A 22,301-nucleotide genomic window follows, 5' to 3' on the forward strand; every position below is an offset into this window, starting at 1 on the left:
AGAATCCATAGCCTCACTGCTCTTACAGTAAAGAATCCATAGCATCACTGCCATTACAGTAAAGAATCCATAGCCTCACTGCTCCTACAGCAAAGAATCCATAGCCTCACTGCCCCTACAGTAAAGAATCCATAGCATCACTGCCCCTACAGTAAAAAATCCATAGCATCACTGCCCCTACAGTAAAGAATCCATAACATCACTGCCATTACAGTAAAGAATCCATAGCCTTACTGCCCCTACAGTAAAGAATCCATAGCCTCACTGCCCTGTTGTGAATTCCGCTCTTGGGCTCCCTCCGGTGGTTGTAAGTGGCACTTTTGTGAGTTCTGCTCTTGGGCTCCCTCTTGTGGTTTCTAGTGGTGTGGCTGCTCCTTGGAGTTAGCTGTCTTCAGCTGCTTCCACTGATCGTCTCTGCTCTGCTATTTATGTCTGCTCTGTCCTTCAGCCAGTGCCACTTGTAAATGGTTCCTGGTTGGATTCACATCTCTTTTGGATTTCCCTGTTATCCTGACCAGTTCAGCTAAGCTAAGTTTTTGCTTGCTCTTTTCTGTTCACAGTTTGTGGACTTATCCGTTCTGTGTTTTCTATGTTTATCCAGCGTTATCAGTATGAATTAATTCTGTTTTGCTGGAAGCTCTGGGAAGCAGATTTACCCTCCACACCTTTAGTTAGGTGTGGAGATTTTTAGTAAACTCTGCGTGGATTTTTGTAGAGTTTTAATACTGACCGCACAGTATCCTTTCCTATGCTAAAATCTGATTTCATTTCTGCGTATGTTATTTTCCCCTCCTCTCACCGTCAATATTTGTGGGGGGGTATCTGTTCTTTGGGGATTTTCTCTGAGGCAAGATAGGTTTCCTGTTTCCCTCTTTAGGGGAAGTTAGATCTTAGGCTGTGCCGAGGGGTCTAGGGAGCGTCAGGTACCCCCCACGGCTATTTTTAGTTGTGCTGCTAGGTTAAGGGATTGCGGTCAGTACAGATACCACCTCCTTCAGAGCTTGTCTCATGTTGTTCCTAAACCACCAGATCATAACACTGCCCCTACAGTAAAGAATCCATAGCCTCACTGCTTGTACAGTAAAGAATCCATAGCCTCACTGCTATTACAGTAAAGAATCCATAGCCTCACTGTCCCTACAGTAAATAATCCATAGCCTCAGTGCCCCTACAGTAAAGAATCCATAGCCTCACTGCCATTACAGTAAAGAATCCATAGCCTCACTGTCCCTACAGTAAAGAATCCATAGCCTCACTGCTCCTACAGTAAAGAATCCACAGCCTCACTGCTCTTACAATAAAGAATCCATAATCTCACTGCCATTACAGTAAATAATCCATAATCTCACTGCTCCTACAATAAAGAATTGCCATCTGTGATACTTAATCTTTCTTTCCTCTAGACATAGACGATGCCCCCTTGTCAACGTTGCAGGCCTTGTAAGAGATAATTTTGCAGATCTCTGCACTGTCCCCTTATAGATCTCACCTAAGTCTTTGTTTTTCCAAACTGAATAACCCCAAATTGATAACCTGTCTTCTGCAGTCCCTTAATAACCTTGATCGCTCTTCTCTGGACCCACTGCCCAGCTATCTATTTCTTATACACTGGAGCCCCAAATTGTAGAAGTGCACCAGAATTGTGGAGCATTTTTTGTTAAAAAAAAAAAAAAAGTTAGCAAACATCACGAACCAGTATGATAAATGTAATGGCGCAACACTGTCTAGAATAAGGAGAAAAGTTGGGAAGGGAATTCTTTTAATACATCTCATAATTTTAAGTGCCTTGGTAGCAGCTGCCTGGCACTAGTACTTAAAGTTGACAATACTATTCATCAATAACCCTAAGTTGTGCGTCAACATTCTCCAAAATGTAACTGAAATTGCATCAAAATTTGGCGTACATTTTTGGAACAAAGTAAGCCAAATAATAAGTGGTGTACAACACCAAAAAGTGTGTGTGAAGGCAGTCAAAGGCAAAGCTACTGCAAACGGCCATGAAGGCAGCCGAAGGCGATGCTACTGCAAGAGGCTGTGAAGGCAGCCAAAGGTGATGCTGCTGTAAGCGACCGTGAAGGTAGCCGAACTCAATGCTTCTGATAGTGTAAGGCCATGTTCACACGGTGCGGTTTTGATGCTGCAGATCCGCAGCAGTTTTCCATGTGGTGTACAGTACCATGTAAACCCATGGAAAACCAAATCCGCTGTGCACATGCTGCGGAAAAACCCGCACGGAAACGCTGCGTCGTTTCTGCACCCATTGACTTGCATTGATTCGGGCACATCCGCAGCAAAACCGCAGATGTAAAAAAGATCTGCGGTTTATCTGCGGGTGAAATGCTGCATATCGGGAGGGGGGGAAGTGTGTGGGCAGAGTGTGGGCGGAGACTGTGTGTGTCTGTGTGTGCGGGCAGGGTCTGTGCGGGGCTCTCGGGGATCTGTGCGGGCTGCCCGGGGTCTGTGCGGGGTTCTCGGGGGTCTGTGCGGGGTTCTCGGGGGGTCTGTGTGGGGCTCTCGGGGGGTCTGTGTGGGGTGCCGGGGGTCTGTGCGGGCTGCCGGGGGTCTGTGCAAGCTGCTGGGGGTCTCTGCGGGGCTCTCGGGGGTCCGTGCGGGCTGCCGGGGGGTCTGTGCGGGTTGCCGGGGGTCTGTGCGGGCTGCCGGGGGTCTGTGCAAGCTGCTGGGGGTCTGTGCGGGGCTCTCAGGGGTCTGTGCGAGGCTCTCGGGGGTCTGTGCGAGGCTCTTGGGGGTCTGTGCGGGCTGCCGGGGGGTCTATGCGGGGCTCTCTGGGGCTGTGCAGGCTGCCGGGGGGTCTGTGCGGGCTGCCTGGGGGTCTGTGCGGTCTGCTGGGTGTGTGTGTGTGTGCAGGCATCATCCAATGGGACTACAGATCCCATCGGGTTATGCCTGCTGCAGTGACAATGATTGACACATTAGCCAATGATGGGACAGTTGTAGTCCCATCATCCGGCTAATGTGTTGGATGTTAAAAAAAAAAAAACACAAACATATAACAGTACATACAACATACAGCATATAACATACAACATATAACAGAACATACAACATACAACAGAACATACAACATATAACAGAACATACAATACATACATACAATACATTCATACATTACATACAGTACATACATACAGACATACAGTACATTAAACATAGAGTACATACTCACCATCACCTTGATCCCCAAAGTCATTGTCACCTGTAAAAAATATTAAAATAATAAACAAACAATATACTCCCTGTGTCTTACAGATGCGCCATTTCTGGGGCGGCTGCGGGCTGGTATTTGTAGCCGGGGGAGCCAATATCCATAGCCCCTCACTAGGCTATGAATATCGGCCCATAGCTGTCTACGTAGCCTTTCTGGCTATAAAATATAGGGGGACCCCAACATCATTTTTTGGGGGGTCCCCCTATTTTAATAGCCAGTAAAGGTTACGCCGACAGCTGCGGGCTGGTATTCATAGCCTGGGAGGGGCTTCCCCTTCCCAGGCTACAAATATTGGCCCCCGGCCGTCGGCCTTCCCCCACTGGCGCAGAAAATTGCGCGGGAGCCCACGCCATTTTTTTTTTTTTATTAAACGTTCATTAAAAAACATAGGCCGTGCTATTATTATATATCTATGGATATCTATCTATAGATATATTTATAGATAGATGTATCTATAGATACAATAGATACATAGATGTATCTATCCATATATCTGGCTGCTTTCTTTCACACATCAGGTTTTTGCCGTCAGGCACAATCCGGCGAGTTTTGAAAGAAAGGATCCGTTTTTTTTCTCATACAGTTGTATTAGTCCCGGATTGCGCCTGATGGCCACACATTTCCGGCGGGAAAAAAAAACGATCCGTTTTTTTCAAAACTCGCCAGATTATGCCTGATGGCAAAAACCTGATGTATGAAAGTAGCCTAACTATCCATATATCTATATACATCTATCTGTCTACCTATCTATGTGTGTAATGGAGTGTGGGTCGGACAAATGTAAAAGAGTAGGTTGGACAAGACATGACGTCACAAATCTTTTTTTTTTTGTTCAATAATACATCTTTATTTAGAAACGATATTAAGGGATCACACTGGCGCTCACCCTAAAAGACAATAATCCTCAGCTGCTGGAATCGGACAAAGTGGTGCCAACTTGTGTCTATATGTAACTAATAATACCAAATCGATGCCGCGCTTGAAGATAGATCAAGAACTGTTGCTGCGGGATAACCAATGTATAAATAATTTAAAAGGGACCCCAATATCACTCAAGAGAGCAGGCCGGAGCGAGCCGTCCCATCCCCCCGCAGACGGAGTATGTGCAGGCCGTCATGACAGGGGTTTGGGAGGGAGAGATAGGAGGGGAAGGGGTTAATTATGGGAGGGGGGTGTTATGCATGAGGCAGGGGTTTATAAGGAAAGGGTGGGGTGGGGCTTACCAGTTCCCGCTCTGGAGCATCAGGAAGATCGCCATGTCCGGGATTGATGGTGTGCTGCAGCAGCTGCGGGCGGCAGCGGAGAGCCAGCCTCCTGGCTGGTTAGAGGCCCAGGTTGCCAGTATACTGGGCAGCGGCAGTGGCGGTGGTAGCGGTAGCGGCAGCGGAGGAGTACAGACGGTGGTGAGCGGCGCTCCCGGCGCGTGCGGCCTCCTTAACGGCTGTCCCCTGACCCGATCCAGCCCCAGCGACGGCGAAGGAGCCCCTCCGGACTGAGTGCCCACCGGTAAGCGCCCCAGTAGGGCTCGGTCCGGGAGGAATCCACAGGCCGCGATGGGGCCTGCCGCGGTGGTGAGGCCTGCTTCCTCAGCTCAGGGGGCGGGGCCTTCGCGCGCTGGAGCGCCAATTGCCGGTGAAGTCACGGGGGGGCGCCGTAGTGCAGCTGCTGCTGGGCATTCTGCTCCTGCTTCTGCAGCGAGGGAGAGCCTGTTCTGCAGCGGCCGGCAGCGCCGCTTCTTCCCCTGTGCGGCCAGGCCCGTCCAGCACACAAGGTGCGTCAGCCGGACTACAAGATGGACCCAGAGGGAGTAGTGGTCGGGCGTCCCCAGGGCCTGGAATGTATGGTGGGCCTGTGCCGGGTAGTCCTTCCCACCGGGCCGCATCTGGATCTCCAGCGTCGGGCCTAGACGGGGTCGCATCCTCACGTTCGTCATCACGCAGTGAGACGCAGCCTCGCGGGTTTTCACGGAGTGGACCAGGAGCCGAGGACAACAGGACGAGGAGGACGTCTGCGGCTGGGGGGACCTCAGTTCCCTTGCAGCTTGGTGAGCAAGATTCCATGTCTGTTTTGTTACCAACACGATAGTTTTCCCAGTGGTGGGGGCTAGTCAGACAAATGGGGTAGGGGCTATGGGGGAGCAGGCGGGGACTCGGTCGGTTTCAGGGAGCAAGGGGGTAGGTGAGTTATTGTCCAGCGTCCGTGAGTTGCTCGCGCGGTTGGGTGTTGTTAGGTCGGTGTTGGCCGCGGGGTCGGTTCTACGGATTTGGGTTTCGGGGCTTCTGGGGAGGGTGTATTGGCACCCAGCAGTTCAAGTGTCCCGGTGTCGGTGCAGACTGAAAAGGAGAAGGAAGGCGGGATTCGTTTAGACGACAAAGCGCGAGGTGAGGTTTACATCTGTTTTGAGGGGCCGCTTGGGGCCCATTTGAAGAAGGAAGTAAGGGAGAAGATATGGAAAGATGAGTATGTGGAAATTGTTTCGCTTCTTCCTTTAGAAAAGTTCAAGTTACCGTGTTTCCCCGAAAGTAAGACCCTGTCTTACATTAATTTTACCCCAAAAAGTCCCACCCTGTCTTACTTTCGGGGGAGGTCTTACATTAGCCGGAAAAAAAAAATGACAATTTTCAAATTCAGTACAGTACTTAACGTTACACCGTTCAACTGGAAAGCAGACAGCAAATCAAAGTACGGTAACAGTAACACACTACGGTACGGTACTGTACGGTAATTGCCGTATACCCTCTGCCTGCATACCATAACAGTGCCGTATCCCACTGCACACAGCCCCATACCCCATAACAGTGCCGTATCCCACTGCACACAGCCCCATACCCCATAACAGTGCCGTATCCCACTGCACACAGCCCCATACCCTATACAGTACATGTTTCCCTACTTGGTTTTTAAATGCTGGACGTTTTCCTCTGCGGTGCGGCTGTGGGTGCGGAAGGCCTGTGCTGCAGGGAACGCTGTGCCAATCAGCAGGGAAACAGCGGTGACGTGGGGCTGGGGCGGCCAATTACAGCCCGAGCTGCTGGGCCAATCAGCGCTCGAGCCGGGGGCCGGCGGTGACGTGGGGAGCAGGGGCGGCCAATGAGCTGTTGAGCTGGGCGGATTGCGGGGTTAACACGGCGAGTTAACCCCATGAGCGCTGGACCCGCCCAGCTGCACCTGAGGACACCTCTGGAGCCTGGGGACCCAATGGGGGACAGCGGCGGCCCAAAGGTAAGGGCCTTACATTTCACAGCGGCCCCCCCAACCCTGCCTTACATTCGGGGGAGGCCTTACATTGGAGGACCCCCCCGAAACCCCCACCCTGTCTTACTTTCGGGGGGGTCCTACTTTCGGGGAAACAGGGTAGATAAGAGCAAAAAAGAGGACAGTAAGAAAGAGGACGAGGAAAAACGGAGGTGGCGCCTTATTCCGCAGACTTTTGTGAACTGGTTGCAAGCGTTTGCAATTCTGGCGAGCGTAGTGGGTGAGAAGGCGCCGGAAAATTGTTCGGCGCTCTTCTGTTACATGGATTCGATAGGCGAGGCGTACAGGGTGTACGGGGGCCAGGCCTGGCTCCGGTACGATGAGCAGTTTAGGCAGCGGAAGGCTGTTCGTCCGGCGATCCGGTGGGATCAGAAGGACATTGGTTTGTGGTTGCGAGTGATGGCGCCCACAAAGTTTGGTCACTCCTTTCAAGGGGGGGCCGGAAATGCCGGCCAGACCGCGGCGCAAGGCAGTTCAGGATCTGGTAGTCAGTCTGGCCAAGCGAGCCAGAAGCACGGCCTATGCTGGCAGTTTAACGACGGCCAGTGCAAATTTGGGGCCACCTGTAAATTCAAGCACGCGTGCTCACATTGCAGTGGATCCTCCCATGGGGCCGCGAAGTGCTTCAAGAAGAAGGCTATGCCTGATGGTAATTCAAAAGGGGGTGACGCCAGTGAGGTTGGACGAGATGGCCCCCTTTCTAGATAGGCCGAAAGCGGAGATGTTGTTTTTGGGCTTTCGGGATGGTTTTCGGATACCTGCCCCTACTTTTAGTATCCCGCAAGTTGTAAGGAATCTGAAGTTGGCAGTGTTGCACGCGGCGGTAGTGTCGGAAAAGTTGAGCAAGGAAGTGGCGTTTGGTAGGATGTCTGGCCCTTTCCCCGCTCCACCCCTTGAGGATTTGGTTATTTCCCCGTTGGGTGTGGTTCCGAAGAAGGAGCCTAACAAGTTTAGGCTAATTCATCATTTGTCTTACCCTAAGGGGCGGTCTGTGAATGACGGAATAGATCCGGAGCTTTGCTCCGTGGTGTATACGTCTTTTAATGAGGCTACACGTTTGGTACGTAGATGCGGCAGGGGCGCATTATTGGCTAAGACAGATATTGAGTCGGCTTTCCGGTTACTTCCTGTTCATCCGGATAGCGTTAGACTGTTGGGTTGTTATTGGGACCAAGGGTTTTATGTTGACAGATGTTTGCCGATGGGCTGTTCTTTGTCTTGCGCATATTTTGAGGCTTTCAGTTCGTTTCTGGAGTGGGTCGTTCGGGATGTGTCTGGTTTGGACTACATTATCCATTATTTGGATGATTTTTTGTGCATCGGGCCTGCTCAATCTGGTTGTTGTGAAATGGCTTTACAGACAGTGATTTGGGTGGCCAAGCGGTTCGGTGTTCCGCTGGCGCCAGAAAAAAACGAAGGGCCCAGTACGTGTATTTCATTTCTGGGCATTGTCATTGATACGGTCGCATGGGAGTTTCGGTTACCCGAGGAGAAGGTGGTCGGTTTGAAAAGCGAGGTGGCTCGAGCGCGTCGCTTGAAGAAGTTGCCTCTGCGGGAAGTTCAATCTCTTCTTGGCAAATTGAACTTTGTGTGCAGAATTATCCCAATGGGGAGGGTGTTTTACCGGAGGCTCGCAGGTGCTACAGCGGGGGTGAAGGCCCCCCATCATTTCGTGCGCTTTTCTAGCGAGCACAAAGCCGATTTGGAGGTTTGGGATAGTTTTTTGGCATGGTACAACGGCCGATCGCTTCTGATGGAGGAAGTGGTGGGCAATTATGACTTGGATTTGTTCACGGATGCGTCAGGTGGGATTGGTTTTGGCGCCTTTTTTGGTGGTCAGTGGTGTGCCTCCAGGTGGCCGGACGACTGGTTCGGTTCCGGGATGGTAAAAATCGTGACTTTATTGGAGATTTCTCCTATTTTGGTGGCTGTTTATCTGTGGAAGGATGATTTGCGCAATCGCAGGGTACGGTTTAATTGTGATAACATGGCAGTCTGTGTTATCAACAGTTTGACGGCATCGTCCCCCTCCAGTTATTCGGGTTTTGCGTCAGTTACTGTTGTTCTGCATGTCTATTAATGCATATGTTTCGGCAACTCATGTGCCCGGTGTTGAGAACTCCATCTCTGACTCTTTGTCTCGGTTTCAGTGGGAGCGTTTCCGTGCTTTGGCTCCGGAGGCGGAGGAGACGGGTCGGGATTGCCCGCAGGAACTCTGGAGTGTTGTATCCGGGCTGCATGACCTTTGATTCAGGCGTCTTTGGCACCCAGCACATGGGCAGCATACCGGTCGGTGTGGTGTGATTGGGAGTCCTGGTTGGTGTCTTGTGGGGTGGGTAACATGGGTGATGATTATGTGGGGGCCCTGTTGTTGTGGTTGAGACGTGGTGCCGATGACGGATGGTCGGCGTCAAAGGCAGAGAGGATTCGGTCGGCTTTGGCTTTTGGTTTTCAGCTTAGAGGTTTACGGGATTTAACGAAAATGTTCGTAGTAAGACAGGCGGTGAAGGGTTTTAGAAGGAAGGCGGGAAAGGGCGATCTAAGGCGCCCGATTTCCTTTAGCTTGCTGGAACGAGTAGGTGTGAAGCTCAGTGAGATTTGCACATCTGACTTTGAGGTGGATCTTTTCCGTTTAGCATTTTCCCTGGAATTTTTTGCGCACTGCGGGTGAGTGAGATCGTGTCGCCTAACACGTACGCGCAAGGGGGGCTTTTGGCCAGGGATGTGGTGCTTACCGAAAGTGGTTTACAATTTTGGTTGCGTAGGTCGAAGACTGACCAGGAGGGTAGAGGCAAACGTGTGGTTTTGGGCGCTGTTGTGGGTTCACTCATGTGTCCCGTTAGTTGCTGGGAGGCTTTTAGTTTTCAGCCGTCTAAGGAGGGTCCTTTGTTGTGTCATGAAAATGGGTCCTTTTTGTCCAAGTTTCAGTTTGTGGCGGTGCTTAGACGGGCTCTGGGGGAGTTGGGATTAGATGCTTCTCGTTTTGCCTCTCACTCCTTCCGAATTGGGGCCGTGACTGAGGCGGCTTTGGGAGGTTTAGCACCGGAAGTGGTGCAAAGGATTGGGAGATGGGAGTCGAGGCGTTATAAGAGCTACGTGAGACCTTAAGTGGGGATGGAGGGGAGGATGGGGTTTTTTCACGATGTTTTGTATTTGTAGTACGGTTGTGGATTTTAAGTTGTTATGTATTTTCAGGTTCCAACCCCCTGTTGATCTGGATCGTCTGTCACTCGTACGTGTATTGGGGCGCGAGACGGGCGGACGTTCGGCGGGACGGTCGGCAGCTCGGGTTCTCCAAAGAGGTGGCTGTGGTCAGATGGTTGGGTTTTCGGGGATTGGGCTGGAACGGGGTTTTGAAGGAAGTGCATAACAATGCTCGTTTAGACAGATCTCCAGACATTTTGGTTTTGCACGTTGGAGGAAACGATTTGGGGATTCGCCCCTGTCGGGAACTGATCCGGGATATAAAACATGACCTTCTCAGATTATGGGTGTCCTTTGGGGAGGTGCTGGTGGTTTGAACGGATATTGTTCCGAGGAGGTGTTGGAGGCACGCCAGATCTGCGGACAAGGTCAATAAAGCCAGGATTAAAGTTAATCGGACGGTTGCCAAGTTTGTGGTAAAGAATGGAGGTTTGTTTGTCCGTCATCTGGAACAGGGTGGGGAGCACTTTCTCCTGGGTGATGGTGTTCACCTGAATGCGGTGGGCACTGACTTATGGGCTTTGGGTTTACAAAACGGTATTGAAAGGGCAATAGCGGTGAAGTGTGATGGGGTCTCGGGTATTTAAGTTATTCAAATACCCTCATTGTGGCAGTGGGAGGGGTCCTTGGAGTTGGTGATAAATTGGCCTGGGGGATCCGTCGGGGTACGGATCCTTCAGTGGGTGTAAGCTTGGTTTTCGGGTCTGGTGGTTCGGGGGGGGATCTTGGCAACGGTGGGCTGGATCCCCAGGTTAAAAGTGGACATGGTTAACCCTTCGGGGTATTTTGGTGGTCCCGAGCCTGGGTGGTTACGGCTGGGAGTAAATATATGGTATGTTTCTGTCCACTCTCTGTTATGGTTGACCACCAGTTTGGAGCTTCAAGGACTCCTCCCTACGTTATTTATTCTTGTTGTATGTTTATTATAAAGGCCACTGTGGCCAATTATAATCCAAGTTCAGAGTCTGTCGTTATTTGGTGGGGGGGTTTTTGGTGACAAAATACCTGAAGGTTAAGGTATAAAAAGGGGTGTCATCCCTTCGAGGGATCGACCAATAGCAATGTCAAGAGCAGGCCGGAGCGAGCCGTCCCATCCCCCCGCAGACGGCGTATGTGCAGGCCGTCATGACAGGGGTTTGGGAGGGAGAGATAGGAGGGGAAGGGGTTAATTATGGGAGGGGGGTGTTATGCATGAGGCAGGGGTTTATAAGGAAAGGGTGGGGTGGGGCTTACCAGTTCCCGCTCTGGAGCATCAGGAAGATGCCGGCCACCCGCTCTGTTTTTTTGTTTTTTTTCGTGTTTTTGTATTGTTGCGTTTTCGGGTAGTTGTTTTGGGTCATGGTGGCTCAAGGCGGTGGGAGAGGTCCTTGGAGTTGGTGATAAATTGGCCTAGGGGATCCGTCGGGGTACGGATCCTTCAGTGGGTGTAAGCTTGGTTTTCGGGTCTGGTGGTTCGGGGGGGGGATCTTGGCAACGGTGGGCCGGATCCCCAGGTTAAAAGTGGACATGGTTAACCCTTCGGGGTATTTTGGTGGTCCCGAGCCTGGGTGGTTACGGCTGGGAGTAAATATATGGCATATTTCTGTCCACTCTCTGTTATGGTTGACCACCAGTTTGGAGCTTCAAGGACTCCTCCCTACGTTATTTATTCTTGTTGTATGTTTATAATAAAGGCCACTGTGGCCAATTATAATCCAAGTTCAGAGTCTGTCGTTATTTGGTGGGGGGGTTTTTGGTGACAAAATACCTGAAGGTTAAGGTATAAAAAGGGGTGTCATCCCTTCGAGGGATCGACCAATAGCAATGTCATGGATGGGGTGACCATATAAATGGTTAAAAGAATGGTTAAAAAGTATATAATACAATATAATATACTAATCCTTCTACTGGCCAGAATTACTACAATGCCTGCATGATGTACTTGTATAATACACTAGTCATTCTACTAGCCAGAACCACTAAAGTACCCGCAAGATATACTCGTGTATCTGTCAACAAGTTTGTAACTGCCAGCCTACCTGCGCATGCAATGGTCGCTGCAGTATACATTGCAATGCTGGATGGTGGCTCACTCGCTTGATGTAGATAGCCGGGGCTGCGGTGCTGTCTGAGTCAGATGGTGGGACGCGATGTAGAGCCAGGGAAGCTCCGGCCGGTAGCGTCCCTGGATACCACGCGGAGAAAAAAAGATGGCCGATAGGCTCCGCCTACTTGTGATGTCACATTCAAAAAACACATCAAAACCGCGCAAAAACGCATAAAAAATGCACCTGCGTTTTCTGCCAAGAGCTGTGGATTTATTGCAGAAACATCCACAGGCAAATCTGCAACGTGTGCACATACCCTAAGGTGGCCAGGGTGGTAGCTGTGGCGAGGTGCTGTTGCATTCCCGCACCCTGGCGCCTCATAAAGGAAACAAAGTAGAACACTCACTTTAGATGCTGGGGTTCCTTCTGCCTCAGTTATCCCAACTCCACATTCCCGATTCTCACAAACGACTCCAGAGTCTATGTCTATACTTAACAGTTTAAACTTTACTTAGCAACAGGGTTCTTATTACAGATGCAGCACAGTTCTCATGCAATGACATTCCTGGAGCTTTCCCTTCCTTCTCTGACAACTTCCTCTGCTCCCGGCAATCTCTGCCTGTCCCGACAATCTCTGCCTGTCCAACCATCTCTATTGTTCCCGGCAATCTCTGCTTGTCCTGACAATCTCTGTCCGATCCTAGCAATCTCTACCTCGCTGGACAATCCCTGTCACGTCCTGGCAATCTCTGCCTCGCGGGACAATTGAGTCGCCCGCCTGGGCAGTGGGGGTACTCGCTACCGGCTCCGGTCGCACTTAAAGGGGATGTCACGGTGGCTGCGACCCGGTCCGTGGCCCTGTGCGCTCAAATTAAAGGGAATGGTCTTTTTAGGGGAATTGTAATAAAGTCTATATTTGTGACGCCACCTGTGGTTCTCGGTCTGTAGGGACCGACGCTGCTTAAGGGGTCCTCTGGGGTGGTGTTGTTGCAGCAAGATGGTGACGCTTTCCAAAGGTGAAGCAGGGACCCCAGTCCTCCCAAGGTGAGGGCGGCAATGATGGTGTATGCCGATAAATAAAGGATACCGTATGATAGTATTTACCTGGGTTACTGATGGTAACAGTCCATCTCAGTCCAGGGTACCAGGTACAGGTGTCGCGGTGGTCCGGCCGGCCTGGAGGCAATAGATGAATCCCTTTTCCAGTTGAGATCCATGAGCCTTTCCTACTAACACTGGTGTGCGAGGTCGCTACTGTCTGAAGCTTGCTGGCAAGGTACCCCTTCTTTCCCCTGTCCTGGGACAGGTACCTGTATGACGGGCAGCTTGAGCCATTTTACAGGGTCTCTATCATGACCCAGGCTCTTCAGGTGCTGCTGCGTCTTCAGGTGTTTGTGTGGGCAAATCACATACAGTTCTTAGCCCTCCGGTTCTGTCGTGTGTCCTGGAGAGCGACACTACCTCGGGTTCCCGGTTTCTGCATTCTGGCTCTGAAGGTGCCCGGTTGCAGTTCCCCTCTGAGCCCTTTATCTCTCCTCTGCTCCGTCCCTCAGTAGCCCCACCACATTCAACCCCTTGGGTTCCCCTTCCTTCCTGAAGCTGCAGCTCAATCCTGGCTGCACGGCTCCGCTGTCTGCACTCCGTCTGTTCCTGACGTCTGCTCTCTGTGGTCTCCTAGGACCAACTCACTAACTCCTCCTCCAGGCCTGGATACATATGTCTGAGGGAAGCTCTCCTGAAACAGGGTCTTGAGCTCCCCCTTCTTGCCTGGATTCGGAATGAGTTGAATGTGGGTCCCTTACCTGGCAAAGAGGATTCCCCTTGCCTCCAAGCATGATATTACCTTCCCCGAAAGGAAGGCAATATCACTGTAACAACCGGCCACCTGGGGTGTTACACAATCCCTGTCCCGTCCTGGCAATCTTTGCCTCGCTGGACAATCCCTGTGCTGTCCTGTCAATCTCTGCCTTGTCTCACTGCTGCATCACTTCACCTTGCCCTGGGCATGGCTGCCCGGGCTCTGCTCCCAACCAAGAAGTGTCTTCACTATATCCCCACTGCTCTGCACTACACCCATCTGTAACTCCTCCCAGCCTGGAAAACCCTTTATGCTAAAAATGCCTATCCTAAAAAAACTCTCATACCCTTTCTCCATGGTTCCCCACTATTGTATGCTACCTTTTATCCCTGATGCTATATACAACACATGTCAAGTACATACACATTACAGTAACAGTAAATGAATATATTAACAGTCATAAACACTATGGAACCGCACACATTTAATGTGAATACTGTTCAAAGAGGGGGAGGCATATGTCGGCCTCTGTCACCCCCTTACACAAGCGGCCGAGAAGGTAGCTGAAGGCGATGCTACTGCAAGCGGTCAAAAGTCAAACCTATGTGCAGTGGCAAATAAGTGCACAAGCTTGAAGATAATACCTCGGTTACCGCAAACTTGTGCTCATTCATGGGCACTGGTGGGCACTACTCACACCCGCATGCAGTAGCCGGCCCGTGGGATCCCAGCCGTACAAGCAAACATAGGAAACCTATGAAGTAATGACCAGACTTTGGTCCTGAGCCAGAGAACCAAAATGCACAATGGTTATAAAAATGACTTATATCAGGTTAGAAAAAGAAGAATTACAGGGGGCCGGGTGGTCTCTGCTGATTGGCAAAGATTTAGTCTAAACAAAGGTCCGTTCAGAATAATTGGCCGCAATCAAAATCTCCTGATAATGAAGTAATAACAGTCACACCATATACAAAGAAAGTAGCGGATCATCGTGGCAGGATCATTATTTCCACTACTCTGTCAGATGTGATGCCGTCTTTATAAGAGGACTATTGAAAACACTTGCAATGCCACTCAAGACAAAGGACAAGAGGAGAGCGGAGAACTGCAGAAGTCAGTCAGGAACAGAATGTTCCCGAATAGACATGTGGCTACTGAAGTATACAAGCATTGGCCGAGATAAACACATTTCTGCTATATCGGGTGAAAATGGCATTTATTAGTATACTACCTGTAGAGCGGCGATAATAGAGGAGGGAGGGCAATAAGAGGAAATTATGGGATTTGGTCACATAGAAATTAAAGGGAATCTGGCAGCAGGTTTTTGCTATGTAATCTGAGGACAGCATAAGCTATGGGATAATACACATAATTCAATAATGTGTCACTTGTTAGGCTGTGTGCTGCTGTTTACATACAGTGAAGGTTTTATCACGTAGTGATTATCATTGTCTGGACTACAGCAGAGCGTGCTTGCCAGTCTGACTCCGCCCCTCCTGTGATAAGCAGCTCACTGTCTATAGCATGTGTGCACAGAGAGACTTGTGTGGGCGGGGGCAGTATTCTCAGCTCTGCAAAATCTAACAACTGTGATTGTCAGAACTGCTGCACCCAGGAATCTGATACATCATTGGATTCAGCTTCTCTTTGCCTACATGATGCTGCTCAGATGAGGTAGCAAAAACCTGTTGACAGATTCCGTTTAACATATTTATTATAATAGAGATGTGATGGAATATTTCGTCATAACTTGCCAAAGTCTTACAAATTTTAATCTTAAACATTCTTTGGACATCGTTGAGGCCAATTTTATTTTTGTACTTAAATACATCTTTGCTATAAATAATCTTTCTTTTTTTCTTGTAATTTTCTTGTAGAAATATTACAGTTCCATTTTTCCAATATTCCATATGTACATAAAGTAGCATTTACCTATTTTCTATGGCAGTAATTCAGATCCTATTTTCTTAATTTGCTATTTTTAACATTTCAAAGTTCGGCTGTATTTTCTTAGTTTTAGTGATACTACAATACAGGCATACACGCTAACAAAATGCCACCGAATTGTCCCTATCCTTAAGATGGAGATACACATTAGATAGTTCTAGGTTCATTTCACCGAAATCCTATAATGTCTATAGTGAAAAAATAAGAAAGAAAAGTCAGCTCACCGCGCTGTAGGAATACAGATGAGAAGTCCTGCGCGGATGGCCTGGAGCAAGGCAAAATCTCCAGCATTCAATATGAACAGGATTGGAATTCCAGCGAGGCATATGTGGTAAAATTCAGAAAAAAAATGTATTATCAAAAATGAATAAAATTCGAAAATAGAGATGGAATCACCAGCAGCAGGTGCTACTCCAAGACATTCCTCGGACGCACGGCAGCAGATCCCCGAAAGGGCAGACACATGGAACGGCCAATACCAGATGGACTTGATAAGTACAGGCAGGCACAAAAGGAATACTGGGAATCACGGCAGGTGCAGACAGGGACGACGTGTATACAAACTAGCACGGCAGGTGCAGGCAGGTACAGCTGGTGTACAGGTAGGCGTGGCAGGTGCAGGCAGGTAACGGTGTACAGGTAGGCACGGCAGGCGCAGGCAGGCAACGTTGGTGTATAGGTAGGCACAGCAGGTGCAGGCAGGTACAGCTGGTGTACAGGTAGGCACGGCAGCTGAGGGCAGAAACGGCTGCTGTACAGGTAGGCACGGCAGGTGAAGGCAGGTACAGCTGGTGTACAGGTAGGCACAGCAGGTGCAGGCAGGTACAGCTGGTGTACAGGTAGGCACGGCAGGTGCAGGCAGGTACATCTGGTGTACAGGTAGGCACGGCAGGTGAAGGCAGGTACAGCTGGTGTACAGGTAGGCACGGCAGGTGAAGGCAGGTACAGATGGTGTACAGGTAGGCACGGCAGGTGCAGGCAGGCACAGCTGGTGTACAGGTAGGCACGGCCGGTGCAGGCAGGTACAGCGGGTGTATAGGTAGGCACGGCAGGTGCAGGCAGGTACAGCGGGTGTACAGGTAGGCATGGCAGATGCGGGCCGGTACAGCTGGTGTTCAGGTAGGCACGGCAGGTAGAGCTGGTGTACCGCTAGGCACGACTGATATACAGGCAGGCAGATGCTGGCAGGCACAGCTGATATACAGGGACACAAGACAAGTACAGGCAGACAGGTAGAGGACTGGTAAACTTATTGGTGGGTACTGGGGACCTGACAAATAGCAAGCGTGCAGGCAACTGACTTAACACGATGCTCAGGCTTCTCCATTCAGGTGCCTTAAATAATAAGTGTCTCCCAGCCATTGGCTGGGGACAGCGTGCGCTGTCCCTTGAAGGAAGGAGTGCGTGTGCGTCCCAAGCACAGTGCTCGGGGATATGTGAGCCAAGTGCAGACCCTGGGCTGCAGCCGGAGGAGGGGAGAAGCATGCTGGGACGCAGCCGCTACAACCCCTTGCTTTACATTTGGGCATTTACCGCAATCCCAGCAGGTCAGGCTTTCCTGGAATTCATGCCCCCCACTCCCTATAATGTGATTGCAAGGTGTTGATGGGTTGCAGCCACTGCCTTTGTACTGTTGTGGAGACCAACCACAGAATGGGATCATAGCACATCATTAATTTTCCTATATACTGAAATAGTGGGTAATTGCGGTGTATAGATTAAACAATTGCAAGTTCAGGTCCCTTTGAGAGACAAAAAAAAAGTAAGACTCTTTAAAAATAATTTAAAAAAAATGGAAAAAAATAGACTGTAAACATTTGAACACACACTTTTGACAAAACAAATTAGAAACAGAACAATTGGTATTGCCACATCTGTAAAAATGTGATCTCTCTCAATATAAAATATACCCCATATATGAATGACATAACAGCTACTCTTGCATTTAGATTTTTTTGCTTTAGGTCAATGATACCTTCCCGAAAAAGTGCAATAAAACATGATCAAAACCTCATATGTATCTCAAAATGATGATACCAATCAAAATAATAGCTTCTCCTCCAGGATACGTGTGCACATACCCTTATAGTCACCATTTCACTCCACTTATACTTTTTTTCCTGGTTTTTAGCACATTGTACAATAAAATTAATGGTGTCATCCAAAACTACAACTTGTTCCACAAAAGAACAAAAGACTTCATAGTTTATGTAGATGTAACAATAAAAAAAAAAGGTTATGATTCTTGGAAAAAATTAAAAATTGACCTCAGGATAATATATTTACATGGACTACTGTTGTATAAAAGCAAAAATACAGCAAAAACGACATTAAATTAAAAAAAAACAGCAGAAAAAAGGCAGCCATATTTAGCAAAAAAAGATCAGAAAACTAATGCACTATAGGAAGCTGTACCCCCTTGATGGAGGCAAAGGCAACACAGGTGCATCACTGTAAGTCAGACCTTAGCAGTGTGCAATTCTCATAGTAGGCGACCGCCACAATTTGACCGGTATGTGATTGGTTGTTTCATCAGTATTTTGCACCTATGTTGCTTACCCCTTTATGTCGGGGGCTACTGCATTAGTTTTCTGACCTATGTTGGTAAATGCGGCTGCCTTTTTTTCTATGCTGAACAGATGATGTCTATGGTTAGGGCATTAACCGTTCTCCTACATCCATTTTGGGCTCATGAAGATCAGTGCCTGACCATCAGTAGATGACTATATTAAATCACCTAGATGACAAAAGGTTCTTTATGTGGAGGTTGAGCTGGACCCTGCTATATACCTACTAAATGTTTCCCCTAGTGGATGGGTGGGATGGGGAGGAATTTGACCAGATTGTCGTTACATCTGTTGACGGCAGCTAGATGATTGCCCTTCATTGGAGACACACTACTCCCCCTTCTAATCAGAAGCTTTCAGATAGAATAGACGAGATCCGCATGATGGAGCACGACAGCCTTATTGAATACGAGTTTGGACAGATTTGAGATCGTCTGGGCTCCCTGGGACTATTTTAGGGCAAAAAAGCAACAGCTAGGTGCATGTTGGTTTTTGAACAGGTTTAGAACTCCTTGAAGAGGATTAGAACTCTAGTGCAACCTATTGGAAGTAGCAATCCTAACAGTCAATGTCGACCCTTTAACTTAGGATAAGAGCCAAACCAGATCTCAATTTACAGACACTGTGTTTCGGGGTACGGCCCCTCGTCAGTGCAAAGTGAAGATCTGGTTTAGCTGATTGAGAGGTTTGGCTCTTATCCTAAGTCATGTGACAAGGCTCGTTAAAGGGTCGACATTGACTGTTAGGATTGCTACTTCCAATAGGTGGCACTAGAGGTCTAATCCCCTTCTTCTCTGAAGAGACAATTTGTATATTTCCCAGAGTAGCATTGCAGCTTTAAGTCTCCTCACCTTGACATGCTTAACATGTCACTCTCCGCAAGGAGAAAAGATCTATCTTCCCTATGTCAGAGGTGTCAAACTGCATTCCTCGAGGGCCTCAAACAGGTCATGTTTTCAGGATTTCCTTGTATTGCACAAGGTGCTGGAAACATTCTATGCAGGTGATTAAATTATCACCTGTGCAATACAAGGAAATCCTGAAAACATGACCTGTTTGCGGCCCTCAAGGAATGCAGTTTGACACCTCTGCCCTATGTGTAAGTCTTGTCTTATTGAGTATTGTGGTTTTATTAGAATTGTAATATGTGTATTGGGATGGAGTCATCTTAACTTGGCATAATTTAGAATTGCTGCTGGACTTTGTCATTTTCTGTTCTATTGCCCAATATGTTTTGATGCCACTAGGAGGAAACGTCTTCCAAGAGATCATTCTAACTGTACTTCCTTCCTTCTGATTCTCTAATTTGTAAGCCAAATTGTGATTGGTTTGTCTTATTTCTGATTGTAAAATTTTATAAAATTTAATTAAAAAGAAAAATAACCTAGACCAGAGCATTGCCCCGAAAGAAACTTCTATGGAATGTAATATTTCTATATCCTAACAATATCCTACCTTTCTGTTTATACAGAATGATCCCATCTTCAAGCAAGTCATTTTTCCTGAGTGACCTGGTGTCGTCTCGCATTTACGACTTGTGTGTCCTGGCCGTTTATGATGATGGAATAACCTCACTAACTGCAACCAGAGTGATCGGCTGTGTACAATTTACCACGGAACAGGAGTATAAGCAGTGCAGGTCGCTCCATGCACAGTTTCTTGGTGGAACCATGATCATCATCATAGGTGGCATCATAGTGGCCTCTGTCCTAGTCTTCATCTTTATTCTGTTAATGAAATATAAAGTCTACAATAATCACCCCAAATCTAAACCAACCAAGGTCACCAACGTGTGCTCTCAAACCAACGGTAGTCAGAGCGGGACAATGGGACGCTCATCATCGAAGCTCAACGAGAGGAGAGACAGTATTATGCAGGACATCTCAGGAACGTCCATCAAAAGCAAAACCATAGTTGACCTCACCCCAGATGGTGAAAAAGTGACTGTACCCGATACTACCTTTATAACAAATGACGTCCTGTCTCACTAGCAGAACATTATACCACAAACGTATGCACCTCTTATAAGAAAAAAAAAAAGGACGGTACACCCGAAACTGGACATTGTGGTATCGTGAAGAACATTTTCATGCAAGGAGCCGCATCGACGGTTTCGTACCTATTGTCTATTTTTAAGATCAGATGGTTACAACAAAAAAGCTATTTTTTTAATCTGTAAAAAGGGTTCTTGCATTCTTAACTATTTTTGGTTGAATATTATTAAATATAAAGTGTGTGACTAAAACCAGGCTAATGTGAAATAATTGGTTTCCACGAATGCTACAAATGCGTGAAAGTGTAATAAATTGGGCTTTTTAGTTCTTTTACACTCATTTATTTAATATCCTGAATGAACACTCATACAATTTCATGCAAAATTTGGAAGATTAGTATGTATAAATCTTTTTTTAATGACCTTACTGAATAATTAAAGGAGTAATCGTTCTACATCAGGAGGTGAGCAGAGCAGTGATGTCTCATCTACAGATAGCTGCAGCTATTGTGCACCTGACCTAATGAATAAGACAACTGCACAATACCTGCTATAAGACTCCTTCTTTTATTAAGTACATGGATGAGGGACTTATTATATTTGCAGTTTAGCAAGAAAATGAAGGTTTTCTAAACTGCTCTTCTAATTAGACAGCGTAAAAGTTGGACTAGTCAGGCATCAAATTTAGCACAGTGGCACATTCTGGATGATGATTTTTGTGCATCTTTATGCACCTTTGTCTACCTTATTTTGCGGCAAATATTTGAGCAAATTTGGTGCACGTTGTGGCATATTAAGCAAAACCCCCATGTGGAGCCAGAATACTGAAATAGATGAGCTAGACGCCGTGGATCGTTCTTTTTAGCTCGCTCAATACTTGGCAGATGACGGCTGTGTTATACAGTCAGCACATGCTTCCAACAGCAGAGACTGGAGCCAACTCGGATTGCTGCTATTTAACGACATTAACGGGAACCTGTCACCTGAATTTGGCGGGACCGGTTTTCGGTCATATAGGCGGGGTTTTCGGGTGTTTGATTCACCCTTTCGTTACCCGCTGGCCGCAATATTGGATTGAAGTTCATTCTCTGTCCTCCGAAGTACACGCCTGAGCAAGGCAATCCGCACGCGCAGTATGCTTTGCCCAACTGCGGGCAAAGCTGAAAAGCATGAGTGCGCATGCACCGGCGCACTATGTCCCGGAACACTGCAAAATACTTCCGGGACATAGTGCGCCGGCACATGCGCACTAATGCTTTTCGGCTTTGCCGGCAGTTGGGCAAAGAATACTGCGCGTGCGCAAGGCAAGATTGCCTTGCGCAGGCGTGTACTACGGAGGACAGAGAATGAACTTCAATCCAACATTGCGGCCAGCATGCAGCCAGCGGGTAACGAAAGGGTGAATCAAACACCCAAAAACCCCGCCCATATGACCGAAAACCGGACCCGTCAAATTCAGGTGACAGGTTCCCTTTAATGCCGCTTTCAATCTCTGACAGCAGCATTTAAGCTGCATTATTGTGTAACATAAGCATTCCGGTGCCCATTTTTCCCCCATGACACGATCACAGGGTGCCAGAGACTTGCCATTACTGCCAGGAACCCACTGAAAAACCCCTTTGGTGCACTCCAATACACAGATCATCATTTCTTCTGTACTGTAGCATTGCAGTTCATAGAATAAGTTTCAAGTCTCTAGAGGGACTCAAAAATTAAAACTTAAGTAAAATGTTTTAAAAAAATATTAAAAGATATATAAAGTGAGAATTACCTTTTTTCCAGTTCAAAAATAAAAACTAAAACTAAATATATTTGGTATCACAGGGTCTGTAAAAGTCCGGTCTGGCAAAATATAAAACTAATCAACACAGAAGGAAAACACTATAAACATTAAAAAAAATTCTAAATGCCAGGATTGCTGTTTTTCTGTCACTGCACCTCATCCAAAGAATGCAATATAAAGCAATCAAAACATTGAATGTGCCCCAAAATGGTATTAATAAAAACGTCAGATCACTGTGTAAAAAAACAAGACCTCCTACAAGAAAATAATGTTCAGAGCTCAGAATTTTTTTTTTTTTTTACAAAAGTTAAAAACATTTTCTAATTCAACAGAAAATTAAAGAAATTATACAACTTGGTATCAGCAGAATTATAGTAAAATTAATCATGTCGCTACATCATTCTTACTGCACAATGAACGACGAAAAAATAGTTGTTTTTTTTTCACCATTTCACCCAATTTGGAAAATTTTGCAGTCGCTCAAAACTACAATTTGGTCAC

General features: G+C 47.7%; 1 protein-coding gene across 2 annotated transcripts in view; it reads left to right on the forward strand.

The window, feature by feature from the left end:
- The window catches only part of LOC138661864 (leucine-rich repeat and fibronectin type III domain-containing protein 1-like protein), a 760,179-nt gene extending 739,703 nt beyond the window's left edge, over nucleotides 1-20,476 (forward strand). The window contains exon 5 of one of the 2 annotated variants that reach the window (XM_069746807.1): nucleotides 19,496-20,476. In XM_069746807.1, the coding sequence (XP_069602908.1) occupies nucleotides 19,496-20,015 (520 nt within the window). In that variant the 3' untranslated portion in view covers nucleotides 20,016-20,476. The remainder of the gene's footprint in view (nucleotides 1-19,495) is intronic. The other variant, XM_069746806.1, reaches the window with a different exon arrangement.
- The last annotated feature ends 1,825 nt before the right edge of the window (nucleotides 20,477-22,301 follow it).

The sequence above is a fragment of the Ranitomeya imitator genome, chromosome 2 (genome assembly GCF_032444005.1).
Source record: "Ranitomeya imitator isolate aRanImi1 chromosome 2, aRanImi1.pri, whole genome shotgun sequence".
In the NCBI taxonomy this organism is placed as follows: Eukaryota; Metazoa; Chordata; class Amphibia; order Anura; family Dendrobatidae; genus Ranitomeya; species Ranitomeya imitator.